Source organism: Ostrea edulis, chromosome 5, assembly GCF_947568905.1.
Source record: "Ostrea edulis chromosome 5, xbOstEdul1.1, whole genome shotgun sequence".
NCBI classification, from domain to species: domain Eukaryota; kingdom Metazoa; phylum Mollusca; class Bivalvia; order Ostreida; family Ostreidae; genus Ostrea; species Ostrea edulis.
Window position 1 is genome coordinate 71,200,655 of NC_079168.1, and position 15,688 is coordinate 71,216,342.

Below are 15,688 nucleotides of genomic sequence, written 5' to 3' on the forward strand. Positions count from 1 at the left end.
GTGGAAGGCTGGGGTTTGAATCCCGGCCGCAACTTAGCTAAGTCGTTAAAACAGGTAGTGACAGTTCCATCGCCAAACGCTCGGCATCAGGTGTGAATGTCACGGGTCCTCAGAGATGACCTTACAAACGGATGTCCCATGTTGCAGGCTAAAGAACCCTCATTGCTCAATGGCCGTAAGCGCCAAGCAAAGGCCTAAATTTGAAGCCCTTCACCGGTCTTGCATGGTGACGTCGCCATATGAGTGAAAAATTCTCGAGAGAGATGTTGAGCAAGAATCAATCAATCAATGACTTTTATCCTTATTTACATAGCTACATGTAGTCTATAGTATATTTATTTATCTTGTACCCACCCAAGCATTCAACAGAACACTTAATATACCTCCATCACAGAAGAGCTGATATCTTGGAAGTTGCGTATTGTGCTTATATATGCGTATCATTTCTGAACCTTGGGTTTTAGGTCTCATCTGAAAGATCTGCAACTTTAATTAATTCCTGAAATGTGCTTGGTAAAAGAATTTTACAACTACTTAAACAATGATATATATGTGTGTGTACCTGTTTTAATGACTCAAGGGGGGGGGGGGGGGGGGGTCTGTCACCATGACAAAGTAAGCAAAATAAAGAGAAAATTTAACTCATTTTCCAGTGACTGCAGACTGTCAAAACTGAGTGAATCGCAGACAAAATCCATGTTATGTTTTTGAACATTGCAGTTTTCAAACATCTGAATATTCAGTAATAGCACAAGTCACTATACAGAAAATAGTGGAAAGCCTCTCCATCGATCTGTTCATGTGATGGATGTAGCCTGGGAAGATGCTGACTTTATTTGGAGCCTTCAATTCTCTGGCACACTATCCGTCCCCCTTAGTTATACTAGTGCCTCGATCATTCATAGCGGCGAGTCATTCAACAAGTTATGCCTCTGCTGAGGATAGAAATTGTGATTTCTGGCATGATAGTCCATGGTTTTCTTTCTTTTATTTGAGCAGTTAAGATTTGAGTAAAATCTCGGACTGAAGTCCAAGTTTCGAATTGAGTTTATTTTGAGAAATCCAGGCCTGTGGAGATCGATCGAGCTGAAGTTGTTGCCAAAGCTACACGTATTAACACTGTAGGAAGGTCATGTACATGTATCTAAGACAGCCACATTGTCCCCTATACAGAGAGGCATCCCGACTCTCCTGGAGTGCCTGTGTGGTGAAGTTCTGGGGGCAATCACTCTCACCCACTGTTACAGTAGTGCATATCCCGGTTCAAACATAGGCACCAAACGTAAGTCTTGGAGTCAAATATTTCGACACACGTTAATCCTTTTAGTTTTATACATGAAAATGCCATGTATACATTGTGTTGGAAATGGGTTCAATTGTTCCAAATAAGAAGTGCAATTTGTGCAACAAACACAAGATCGAAAAACTTTAAAGCAAGATGATCAACCATGTGCAAGAGGACCGATTCATAACCTTGATAACAGATATTTCATTTTTGAGAATGCATGAGAGCATGAACTGCGACGCTTCATGTCAGCATAACGTGCTTCATGAAAAGTATGCTGCATGAAGCATTGCAGCTCATTCCCTCATGTATTTCAAAATAGAAATATATTCCTTATATATACACATTCTACTTTAATTTCTGTCAGAATTTCCAGCCGCTAAAATAGACATACTATATTTGTGCATAGTTCACAATTACGTCACATTCATGAGGAAATGGCTATCACTACAATTTGTAAAAATAACATTGTAAATGTAAATACTGTATATCTCTATTATAAGAAAGTTGCTGTAGTGCATTTATTACTTCATTCCTTGTACGTTTCTAAAAAAGCAGAAATTCAAGAAAAGACAATATTTAACTTAATTTTATTAAAGAATCTGAATTTTAAATACATATTGTATCATTTGAAATAGGTCAATGTTTGCAAATGAACTAAAACTGTTTTCTTCAACTTAAAAAAAAACTGTACTAATAAAAAAATTTAAAATTTATGACAAAAAATTCTTCTCTGTATTTCTAAAAATGTAACATCACATTAGCACCTGGTAATTGATCAAGAATTTTTTTCTTCTCTGGTATTTTATTTACTGGCTATATTCATGTACCAGACAATAACACATGTATATGTATTTGTAATCCATTTTGGGTTTGATATTTAATCCTGACATTTAAAAGAAGTTAATGCAATGAACATCATCACAAGAAAATATCACAATTTTTCTTCCACATACTGCACTGCATCAAGTAGATAAAGCAACATGGATCAAACTATGGAGAAACACAGTCAACATTTGACCTTGTTTTACAGAAAAAAAGTTCGATTATGGAAGATTTTTCCAGTGATAGAAATCCCCACTAGCTCCATGGATCATTGAAGTTTATCAGAAGCAAGGACATAAGCAGCATGCAGCACTGTAATTGTTACTATGGGTACCATATGTATCCATGGCTACCTAGTAAACGTCCTCAGTTGTTGGATGATCTCTGGGTCAACCTGCTCCATCAGAAGGTCAAACTTTTCTCCTGTCTGCTCCTGACATGATTGTAACTGTGACATAAGGAAATCCTTCAGAGGAACTGTGTGCACTGGGTCCTGTTTAGATAACTGAACAAAGGAAACATATGACTTAGTATTACAGAACAAATCATTTTAAAGTTGTTCTAAACTAGATATCAGTCTGCACTATTCTTGTTCAGTTACTCTGACACATTTTATTGGCTGATATGTATGCAGGTCACAAATTGTGTATAAAAATCTTGAAGCACTGGGGATAGACGTTTCATACTGCAAGTTGATTTTACTTAAATATTAGTATGAGTAAAGGTGTCATTATTTTAAAACATTTGGAAAACTAAATTTTTATAGTTTGTTTTCTTTTTTATTCTGTTACTTTATTTATCAATTTTAGTTGAAAGTGCCCATAGTATAGTACATGTATGTACATACATGTAATCTTCATTGGATATGCATACTAACTTTTGATTAGCTGCAGATCTGTAGCTCTCCGGAAAAATATTGGGACACGTACCAGAGATCTGTCCAAATATTTTCTCAGAGAGCTACAGTTCTGCAGCTAACTTTCGATTGGCTAAATTGTGTATTACATATGCATACTAACTTATGATTGGCTAAACTGTGTTCATCATCGAGCACTGTAAATCTTTTTAATTTTCAATCAGTCATGCTCATGTTACAAAGTGGTTTCAAAATGTTATGTTCAAGGGGAGCCATTTGGGAACATCCATTACAGTTCCGTTTAAAATCCCATTTTATACTTTTCTTATTGGAAATCTTTTGCAATGAAATTCATTAGCCATTGATTTTCCCCATGATCTAGGAAAGCATGAAATTTACTAATGCTAAATACTGTAATATATACGAGTACATGTACATGTAGTTAATGATAAACTGAGATATTTACTAATACTAAATACTGTAATATATACGAGTACATGTACATGTAGTTAATGATAAACTGAGATATTTACTAATACTAAATACTGTAATATATACGAGTACATGTACATGTAGTTAATGATAAACTGAGATATTTACTAATACTAAATACTGTAATATATACGAGTACATGTACATGTAGTTAATGATAAACTGAGATATTTACTAATACTAAATACTGTAATATATACGAGTACATGTACATGTAGTTAATGATAAACTGAGATATTTACTAATACTAAATACTGTAATATATACGAGTACATGTAGTTTTAAATGATAAACTGAGATATTTACTAATACTAAATACTGTAATATATACGAGTACATGTAGTTAATGATAAACTGAGATATTTACTAATACTAAATACTGTAATATATACGAGTACATGTAGTTTTAAATGATAAACTGAGATATTTACTTGATGTTTGCGCTTGTCATGAGCCACCTCTTCCTCGTCTGTTTCGCTCGCTTGATCTGCTTCACTAATCACAAGGGAACTGCAACATTAAATCACTGTTACAAATCGTTCTCTATATAGTTATACATGTACATGTATATAGCCCTATTTTCACAACTCTTTAATTTTCATTATTTCAATTGTAAGCAAAAACAGTGAAATTAAAACCACCATAATTAATTATGCAGTATCTCCCTTAATTAATTAATTATGCAGTATCTCAATTAATTAATTATGCAGTACCTCCCTTGATTAATTAATTACGCAGTATCTCCCTTACGAAACTGTGGATTGAGACATGACTAGTGTTCATCTGCTCTGCCAGTATTACAGTATATGAATATTGACCTGACAGAGAACTTACTCTAACTGTAGAAGGGGGTCGTCATCCACCGGTATCCGGGTCACATCATGTAGTACTCCCACACACACCGTCACAATCCCCGCAAACTTCGACTCTACCACACTGTCCACAAAACCAAGTATAGAAAATTGTGAACCACAAATTGTTATATTTTCTTTTTGGTGTTACAATATTTATTTTCACTTTTCTATATGATTATACACTATTATACATGTATGTGAATATATGATGATAAAACATGAGTATGTATTATCATGATAACAAACATAAATATATGGCAAACATCAAGATCATTGATGTCATATTTAACATCACAATATCACATAATCGTCTTGGCCTATGTATAATTTGTGTCTATTCAGAGAGAGAGAGACAGAGACAGAGAGAGAGAATATTAAAGATCATCAATGATGAACAAACTGTTATATTTTGGTCTGATAAGACCAAATAGACCAAAATGCTCACCTGAGCCTACTGTGGTACCCTCCTCTCACCTGAGCCCTACTGTGGTACCCTTCTCTCACCTGGGCCTAATGTGGTACCCTTCTCTCACCTGAGCCTACTGTGGTACCCTCCTCTCCCCACAGATTATGGTTTGAATGCAACAAATAAGGATGTTTGCATATTGTAAAATCATTCATTTTTATGGGATTTAACTTTTGTTGTCACGGTGTAGACATTACCACAAATTCAAATCGTTCACAAACCTACAGAAACTGAACTACAATCAAGAACAGCAACTCTTCAACCATAAAATAAAGTAACAGACTGTAAAATCATTAAGTAATGGACTGTACAGACTTATCAGACGTAACAGACAGATATTATGATATCTTCAGGGTTTTCTAAACCAAAATATTTGACCCTATGAAAATAAGTAATACCAGTGGAGATTTAAATTTTCTAGGTATACCTAACCAACACAAACAATCAAACATTAACTCCCAATGACAATCAATGATTTTACAGTCTGTTACTCAATGATTTTACAGTCCATTACTTAATGATTTTACAGTCTGTTACTCAATGATTTTACAGTCCGTTACTCAATGATTTTACTCAGTGATTTTACAGTCTGTTACTGAATGATTTTACAATCCGTTACTCAGTGATTTTACAGTCTGTTAATCAATGATTTTACAATCCATTACTCAATGATTTTACAGTCCGTAACTCAATGATTTTATAGTCCGTTACTCTGTGATATTACAGTCCGTTACTCAATGATTTTACAGTCTGTTAATCAATGATTTTAGTTTGTTACTCAATGATTTTACAGTCTGTTACTCAATGATTTTAGTTTGTTACTCAATGATTTTACAGTCTGTTACTCAATGATTTTACAATCCGTTACTCAATGATTTTACAGTCTGTTACTCAATGATTTTACAGTCCGTAACTCAATGATTTTACAGTCTGTTACTCTGTGATTTTACAGTCTGTTACTCAATGATTTTACAGTCTGTTACTCTGTGATTTTACAGTCTGTTACTCAATGATTTTACAGTCTGTAACTCAATGATTTTACAGTCCGTTACTCTGTGATATTACAGTCCGTTACTCAATGATTTTACAGTCTGTTACTCAATGATTTTAGTTTGTTACTCAATGATTTTACAATCCGTTACTCAATGATTTTACAGTCTGTTACTTGGTGATTTTACAGTCCGTTACTCAATGATTTTACAGTCTGTTACTCCATGATTTTACCGTCTCTTACTCAATGATTTTACAGTCTGTTACTCAATGATTTTAGTTTGTTACTCAATGATTTTACAATCCGTTACTCAATGATTTTACAGTCTGTTACTTGGTGATTTTACAGTCCGTTACTCAATGATTTTACAGTCTGTTACTCCATGATTTTACCGTCTCTTACTCAATGATTTTACAGTCTGTTACTCAATGATTATACATTCCATTACTCAATGATTTTACAGTCCGGAACTCAATTATTTTACAGTTCATTACTCAATGATTTTACAGTCCTTTACTCAATGATTTTACAGTCTGTTACTCAATGATTTTACAGTCTGTTACTCAATGATTTTACATTCCATTACTCAATGATTTTACAGTCCGTAACTCAATTATTTTACAGTTCATTACTCAATGATTTTACAGTCCGTAACTCAATTATTTTACAGTTCATTACTCAATGATTTTACAGTCCGTAACTCAATGATTTTACAGTCCATTAATCAATGATTTTACTGTATGTTATTCAATGATTTTACAGTCTATTACACTGTGATATTACAATCCGTTACTCAATGAGTTTACAGTCTGTTACACGGTGATATTACAATCTGTTACACTGTGATATTACAGTCTGTTACTTAATGATTTTACAGCCCGTTACTCAATGATTTTACAGTCCATTATTTGGTGATTTTACAGTCAGTTACTCAATGATTTTACAGTCTGTTACTCTGTGATTTTACAGTCTGTTACTCAATGATTTTACAGTCTGTTACTGAATGATTATACAGTCCGTAACTCAATGATTTTACAGTCCGTTACTCGGTGATTTTACAGTCTGTTAATCAATGATTTTACTGTCTGTTACTCAATGACTTTACAGTCCATTACTCAATGATTGTACAGTCCGTTACTCAATCATTTTACAGTCCATTACTCAATGACTTTACAGTCCGTTACTCAATCATTTTACAGTCCATTACTTGGCGATTTTACAGTCCATTACTCAATGATTTTACAGTCCGTTACTTGGTGATTTTACAGTCCGTTAATCGATGATTTTACAGTCTGTTACGCAATGATTTTACAGTCCGTTACTCAATGATTTTACCGTCTGTTACTCAATGATTTTACAGTCTGTTACTCAATGATTTTACAGTCTGTTACACGGTGATATTACAGTCCGTTACTCAATGATTTTACAGTCCGTTACTCGGTGATTTTACAGTCTGTTATTCAATGATTTTACAGTCTGTTACTAGGTTGTTCAAGCCTATGTGAGCCCATGGGTCATAGTTATGTGGAGTTTTGCAAATCTGATGACAAGTTGTACATTTGATATGGTTCTTGAGAAGATTTGAAAAGAGTTTTCACAAGTCCATTTTTATGTATTAAAATTTGGCCCAGGGTTTATGATTTGAACAACTTTGAATCTTTATTATGCATGTAAAAAGAAGCTTTCCTGCAAGTTTAGGCTTTTTGAATAGTAGTTCTACAGATGATTTTAAATACCCCGGACCCTAGTTTCAGTACTAGGGTATTTAAAAGCGCTGATCATAAGTTAGTCTTCTACTATATGTACGATAATAGATAAACACAGATTTTCATATTTAAGGACATGCGCAACATTTCTCAATAATGTACATGTATAATTTTTTGTGACATTTGCATTTTATCTAATTCTTAGGGTATATTACCAAGTCTGTTTTAGAGTTAGCATATTTTGATAGTTCCTGGTTGTTGCAAGGAAAACTGTAAAGTCAGCTCTTATGTTAAATTGTTTATACAGACATTACAAGATTATTGTAGCAAAGAAGGGAAAAAAATGTTTGGAACAATCAGGGTTTTAACCCAGGATCCTTGCATTGTTAGTTAGGTGATCTAACCACTGAGCTAGCCAGGCTGACATACAATTAAAGTATGGTAATATTACAATACAAAATTCAAACCTATTCGAAAATCATACATGTACAAGAACTCTATATTTAGATGAAAAAATAATTTCAGACAAAACGTCAGAAACGTCATGCACATCCTTAAGCACAATTTGTGAAATTCAATGTTTTGAGGCCTTCACCAACGCAAGTGTTGAAATATGAATCTCATTTAAATAAGTGTACATGCAGAATTTTTCAATGAAAGAAAGCAAAAGTGAGCAAGCTCACATACCACATACTCCAACATTGCTTGACAATGCCTCACATAATGAATGGTAATGCTCTGCATTACTGTAAGAACAGGGCAGACATATTCAAATTCTAAGTTCAAAAGGGGCATAACTCCCAGAAAAATTATTGAATCAGAATTTCCTGGGAATATGCACATTACACAGCGTGTCCTTATGAACTATTAAAGAAGTTTCATGAAATTCTGTTGAGCGGTCTCAGAGGAGTTGCATTGACAAGAGAGAGACTGATGGACTGACTGACTGATGGGTCAAAAACATTACACCCTCTGCAACTTCGTTGTGTGGGGTATAATTATCTCCCCTTCACCACTGTCTTGGCCCTTCATTTGAACATAATCTAATCTTATTTAACCATGGATACAATGTGGAAATTGGCTGAGTAGTTCTGAAAAGAGGTTGGATAGATCAGTCATCTGAAAGATGACATGCAAATTTTGATTAAAAAAGCTCACTGAATGAGCTAAAAATAAAACCCTTATTAGTGTTCAGAACCAAAAATACATGTATTTACATGTACATATACTTTATTTGATAATAAAAAATTGCAAAGGGGGGATCCAAACCCATCCCCTCCCCTTGTATCACAAACTGTACTGAAATTGCATAGCTTTTCAGTTTCAAATATGATTATCTGACAAACATTATAATACATGTACATGTCTGCTAACGATGCTGCTGTTAGGGTGAGCACAGCATATACATTAAAGAATCAGAATCCCGCATCTTTTCCACGGGTGGGTGGGTGGGTGAGGGTCACCACATGCAACTTTTCCAAGTCTATTCTAGAGATTAACACTTAGTGTTTTACAACCGGAAGTGCATAAGAACCTCATAATGGGGGAGCAGAGAGGACCGAAAACCCTTGGCTAGTCAAGATGTGTGTAGTAGTATATGTGCAGTTGTCCAATACCTTGAGTTTACAGACAATAATGAAGCCAAGGCAAGGGCAGATAACTTTCTTCTCTCTGGTTGTGTGATGTAGTCCATGTTGTCAAACCAAATGTCTAGAAGAACACCAAACAAACTGCTCACCTGAAACACAAAACCACTATTTCAGAGACATTGCAAATGCACGTGTAACTCCCTAACAAAAGAAAGTGACAGTGACGTTAGGAATCTAGACCAGTCGTATTGTATCTAAAGAGGTATTCAAAAGTATCTGGAGATGTGGTACTCACATCTTGGTTGTACTGAAGCGCCATCTGTTGGAGAAGCTTCCACAGGAACTCCTGGTTCTGAAGCACAACTCGGCCAAACAGGGTCAAATTCATGGAGGTCAACATCGACTGGGTCTGTTTTAACAACAAAATTCCAAAGTTTCAAATAATGGAAGTGTCTGGCTAAATTTTTTCCCTGCTGTTATAATTTTGACCATTTCATCCTTATCCTTGATGAATGAATTTAAAACCAGATGATTCATTCATTACTTTTAAAAAGCACAAAACAACTTTGGGCATAAGAATGCATAAGCTACTATGATAAAGTACTTGGATAAAATAATTTTCTAAAGTAATGATGCTATTTCTTATGTACATTATATGACATAACAGAACCCTGGGTCAGTTTATGCTTTAAAAAACGACACCGTAAAAAATATAAGCAACTGACTGATTGTGCTTCAAAGGTCATTGTGAGGTCATCTGGTAAAATGTGATGCATTCTACACTTTGAGAGGCAGATAAAGCAATCTTTGCTCAGTGAAAATGTTTTAAAATGGAACAGAACAGAAATTTTTATGAACATGTACATCTTGTATGTTTTGAGAGAAAAAAATGTCTAACAAAAGACTAGTATCTTATTGTGCATATTTGAATCCATTTAATTTTAATTGCACAATACTAAGTGTACAGGTCTACAACATAAAAACAAATAAAGAAAAACCTATTTGCCTGCTTGGGTTGTGACGGGGGCATGTCCCCGTACCAAGTTGCATATAAGTTATATATATGTAAAATAAACTAAATACTTTCAGTGTGATCAGCCAATAAAGTTCCGTGTTACAAGTAAAATTAAATTACGGTATTAACACAAAATCAATATGGTATGAAACTATTCCTATGTTCCTGTACACAGTACTGAAATAAAACAATGTGTCTACCTTGTCCTCCAACACTGACTTTACCACATACACAAGCATGTCCAGGAATATGTCAGGCCCCTCTTTAGGAAATAATTCTAAGGCTAATTCGACAACCTGTAAATTGAACAACTAAATGTTACAATGTGAAGCAACAGTAGTACTGATTTAGAGTCTGTTATATCAGAAAAATAGTTCAGTTTAACGGCATCAGAGAGGGGCATTACTGTCCAAAAATGCTGTACAAAAAAAGCATTTAAAATTCCCATCAACAAGCTAGTAAACAATTTTCCCCATCCATTTTCTTAAATGGACAAATAGAAAGAAAAGTTTTTGAGATGCACACATGCAAATGACAAATTAGTTAAGTATTGGCAACAACATCAAGGAAAAGCGTACACATATTTGTCATAAAGCAAACCAGAACAAAACAATACCAGGTTAAATGTCAAACTTGTCATCCTCGTACTGGTCGCATTGGTGCACTTACCCGTAAAATTAAAATCTGTCCATCCTCTCGAATGTTCGACACCAAGCCGTGCAGTGATGAAGCAAGACTGTTACAGAAATGCTACAATGAAATGAATTGAAACTTGAAACATCTGTACATGTCAGTGATGTAGTTTTCTCTCTACAGTATTGTACTCACATGCATGAACTGTTGTGGACAAAGAAGCAGATAGGCCTCTATGATCTTTAAACATATTCTCAGGGTTTCTGTTCCAGACTCTACAACCAGAGAAATAGTCACACATACTGGAATTCTAATTGTGAATATATACAGGTGTATAAAATCCAGAAATATGTATAGAAAAATTCACACAAGCAGTAATCCAATAAAAATATCACAAGGCTGATAGAGTGTACTCGACTAGTTATTTTATTCTTCAGGAGTATAATCCTTAGTAAATAAGTATTTAGATAATACATTTGTTTTATATATCTTATATCGTATTTGTGATATTCATTTTAGACATGTGTTCCTTGTGAGGGCATCAGTGACCAATGTACATATGAAATGACCCTCATACAATTAACACACATGCTAAATATAGAAGTCCCATCTCTTACAATTTCAAATTCCTAGAATGTGACAATGTAATTCCTAAGCATTCCTATGCCTTGCACACAACAAAACAACCTGAGAGGTTCCCACAATTTAATGACAGTCTGCATAAAAATCAAAACAAAGGGCTGCTGCTTTAGCCTGTAAACTCCTAATGACAAATCAAGTTTCAGATGATGATTGTTTCAAACAAGTTACAGTAAAACCACTGCTTTAGCTGGGGATTGCCCTGGGATTCCATCATTTTGATAGTACAGTTACATGTATATTAACATCTTAAAGAAATGGGGCAAAGTAATCTGTTAAAAAGGACAACCACACGTTTCAGTTATGCTCGAAATGTTCTCAAAAGACTAGAAGGTAATTGTACATTTACTAAAGATATCAGGTGTTTCATATCATGTTGTAGACAATATACATTGTAAGCATGTCTACCGTATATACTCGCCTATAAGTCGGTCCGCCTATTAGTCGGTTGTATTTTTTAAGGTTATTTTGTAGGAATTTGCCATTGACCCCCTTATAAGTCGGTACAAATTTTTGTCAGATTCGGTTGACAATTTCAAGTCAATGCTCTAGTGTTTTTACCTATGTTTCAACAAATATTTCGAGAAATTAATAATTATGATCTGCTCAATATCCAAGCCATATCTATTTGGGGTTTAAACGCAACCCTTGTTCTATTATGGGCAATGATCCCTTGTTACCTAAGCAATTATGGTCTAATTACCAGTACCTGACACCGTGTTTACTTAGTGGCACGCGCCTCGCGCAAACTGTTATTGTGGGATTCCGGTATAATTCATTGTATCAACAATAGAGTTTTTAAGAGTCAAGAATGAGGATCTAAATTATCTGTTAACAATATTCAATCTGTTATGAAATATATTTCAGCCGGTATACATATGAATATTTCAATATTAAATCGGGTTCGTAATTCAATTTTACAGATAAACGATAGATTAGTTGAATTGAAAGTATTAGTTATTGGTATGTAAATTATTTTTAAATAGATAAAAATATGTAAATACTTGTACTTTATACATGATTTTAAAATACACAAACAATACAATATGTCTAGATATTTGTGAACAATAATCATTTGTGTGGTATTCCATGATAATCGTCAGAGTTGTTTAAAAAACACTACATTTCGCCACCCAGAAAAATACCAATCTTCTTAGGACGCGACTATAAGTCGGACATAGGGTTTTGGACCAAAAATTGACTCCAAAAATCCGACTTATAGGCGAGTATATACGGTAAGTTTAAAGTACATGCACCTACAGCAAATGTAAACGATACCAAACCTTTAATGACTGCAGCGCTGTGTGTCATGACACTCTCTGATCTCAAGTTACATGATTCACCAACATGACCAAGGCCTATAAACAGTGTTTTGGATTTGAGAATTTTATTTTAGTAGTCTCTAACTTACCCAACAGACCGGGCATCTCTAACTTACACAACAGACCGGGCATCTCTCACTTACCCAACAGGCTGGGCATCTCTCACTTACCCAACAGGCCGGGCATCTCTCACTTACCCAACAGACCGGGCATCTCTCACTTACCCAACAGACCGGGTATCTCTCACTTACCCAACAGACCGGGCATGTTTCTGTACAGACCGGGCATCTCTCACTTACCCAACAGACCGGGCATCTCTAACTTACCCAACAGACTGGGCATCTCTCACTTACCCAACAGACCGGGCATGTTTCTGTACAGACCGGGCATCTCTAACTTACCCAACAGACCGGGCATGTTTCTGTACAGCTGTAACAGGTGATCGTTAGGACTGGGGGAATTCCTTACGGTCTCTAGCCACAGGTCAAGGCCATCCTCGGCCAGGTAAACATGCTGATCCTGGGTCACATCGGTACTGAACTGAATCACGGGAAGCAGGAAGTCAAACATTGATGTACAAGTTGACCTAAAGCCCTGAAAAATAAAACATTTCCTCTGGATATCTGATTCGGTTTTTTTTAAGGGATATCTATCCAACAAAAAAGAAAAAAAAGAAGACAGACATGGGAAAACAACTGAGAAGCATATTTTACAATAAAATGAACAAACTTGAATACAGTATGGACAACTACGGTGTTGGTATGTTGTACCTGAACTAGATGCACCAAAGTTGTCAGTATGGCACACTTCAACATGTTATGTTCCTGGGCCTCCTGCCACAAAGTCTGTAGATATCGGAGGAGGGAACTAGCATAAGGTTTAATTTGGCCACCAGTACGCTCAATCACAAAGGATATGACATGCAACACCTGCATCTAGAGAATCACAAAGCCAGAGCATGTTTACTTCAGAAGAATATTTCTAAGTACAGTGTACGTTGAAATAAGAATACAAAAACAGTTGCATACATTTTTCACCTTTATACTTTCACAAAAGGCTAGCATGAGTCAGTTTGAATATTTTACACAAGGAACATGTGCACGTAGCAAAGTACTTATGCTGAGTATAAAAACCCCAGAAAAATCAAACTCTGCAAGAGGTAGATAACAATATATATTATTCGGGAGAGGTTTTCTAAATTGCTAGAACTTGTAACCAATCCCTTTGTATATTCATACAATAAAATATGTGCAAATCAAATCAACAATATGTTACAAAACACACAACAAGGGACAGCTACGCAAAGTACTTATGCCGAGTATAAAAAAACGAGAAACATCAAACTCTGCGAAAGGCAGATAACAATATGTTACAAAACAAACAAGAGACAGGTAATTGAGAACATATACAGCGTACATGTAATTATGTCAAAGTCTACATGGGGTTGAGCAGAGACCGATTGTTAACCTGGAAGTTGAGTACAGAGACTGATTGTTAACCTGGAAGTTCAGTTGAGTACAGAGACCGATTGTTAACCTGGGAGTTTAGTTTGGAGTTTCTGTGATTTACCTTGCTGTCACATTCCTGAACTTCCTTTAGGAGTTCAAATAACAAGGAAAACATGGAATCCAAAAACTGAAATAGAAAAAACTGTAAAATAGAAAGAGCAGTCATGAAAAACTGTAAAATAGAGAGAGCAGTCATGAAAAACTGTAAAATAGAAAGAGCAGTCATGAAAAACTGTAAAATAGAAAGAGTAGTCATGAAAAACTGTAAAATAGAAAGAGCAGTCATGAAAAACAGTAAAATAGAAAGAGTAGTCATGAAAAACTGTAAAATAGAAAGAGCAGTCATGAAAAACTGTAAAATAGAAAGAGCAGTCATGAAAAACTGTAAAATAGAAAGAGTAGTCATGAAAAACTGTAAAATAGAAAGAGCAGTCATGAAAAACTGTAAAATAGAAAGAGTAGTCATGAAAAACTGTAAAATAGAAAGAGCAGTCATGAAAAACTGTAAAATAGAAAGAGTAGTCATGAAAAACAGTAAAATAGAAAGAGCAGTCATGAAAAACTGTAACATAAAGTTGTGATTATCTTTACATTATAGTTTCCTGACAATTTTGATGCTGTTAGCTTACCGGTAAGAACTGCTCTACATTGAATTCAAAATCATCTACAGGTGAAATCTAAGTCAAGGAAACTATTGAAAAATATGTTATTCAATATTGTAAGGTTTGATGTACACTGTATAAGTCTGTGTTCTATGAAAATTTTACAAGTATCAAAAACTAAACATTATGCAATGAAGAAATTCAAGTCATTGTGTGTGAAGGATATCAGTTTTCAGGGTCATAGCAGACTCAATTCTGACAACCAAGTCCTCTGATTGGTTGAGGAGTGAGATGATGGCCTGGTACAGGGTGGGGCGGAGAGAGAAGGACATTTTAACTCCCACCCACTGGGCACACAGCCAGATAATTCGTCGATGAAGGATGCGATAACTGTAAGAGAAATACAATGTACAGGCTTTTGAATTCTTAAAATCATGGGAATTTAAAATTGATTGAAGAGAAGGTACCACAGGCTGAAAATAAGAAATGATTTCTTTAACAGATAAAGGTGACATTTTCAAAATTCTGAAATAATGGAACCCCTGTACATCTGACACTTACTTCAGTTTGTACATCTGACACTTACTTCTGTACACCTGACACTTCTGTACACCTGACACTTCTGTACATCTGACACTTACTTCTGTACACCTGACACTTACTTCTGTACACCTGACACTTCCTTCTGTACATCTGACACTTCCTTCTGTACACCTAACACTTACTTCTGTACATCTGACACTTACTTCTGTACATCTGACACTTCTGTACATCTGACACTTACTTCTGTACATCTGACACTTACTTCTGTACATCTGACACTTCTGTACATCTGACACTTACTTCTGTACATCTGACACTTACTTCTGTACACCTGACACTTCTGTACATCTGACACTTACTTC

The 15,688-nt window shown here is 35.1% G+C and overlaps 1 protein-coding gene across 1 annotated transcript in view; it reads right to left on the bottom strand.

Moving 5' to 3' along the window:
• Positions 1-1,858: 1,858 nt before the first annotated feature.
• The window catches only part of LOC125652899 (importin-11-like), a 28,715-nt gene continuing 14,885 nt past the window's right edge, over positions 1,859-15,688 (bottom strand). The window contains exons 14-26 of the mRNA XM_048882375.2: positions 15,010-15,173; positions 14,811-14,851; positions 14,243-14,308; positions 13,444-13,608; positions 13,075-13,267; positions 10,908-10,987; positions 10,749-10,829; positions 10,280-10,375; positions 9,360-9,473; positions 9,092-9,213; positions 4,293-4,394; positions 3,890-3,968; positions 1,859-2,615 (exon numbers count right to left, since the gene is read on the bottom strand). Of these exons, the coding sequence (XP_048738332.2) occupies positions 2,460-2,615; positions 3,890-3,968; positions 4,293-4,394; positions 9,092-9,213; positions 9,360-9,473; positions 10,280-10,375; positions 10,749-10,829; positions 10,908-10,987; positions 13,075-13,267; positions 13,444-13,608; positions 14,243-14,308; positions 14,811-14,851; positions 15,010-15,173 (1,459 nt within the window). The 3' untranslated portion in view covers positions 1,859-2,459. The remainder of the gene's footprint in view (positions 2,616-3,889; positions 3,969-4,292; positions 4,395-9,091; positions 9,214-9,359; positions 9,474-10,279; positions 10,376-10,748; positions 10,830-10,907; positions 10,988-13,074; positions 13,268-13,443; positions 13,609-14,242; positions 14,309-14,810; positions 14,852-15,009; positions 15,174-15,688) is intronic.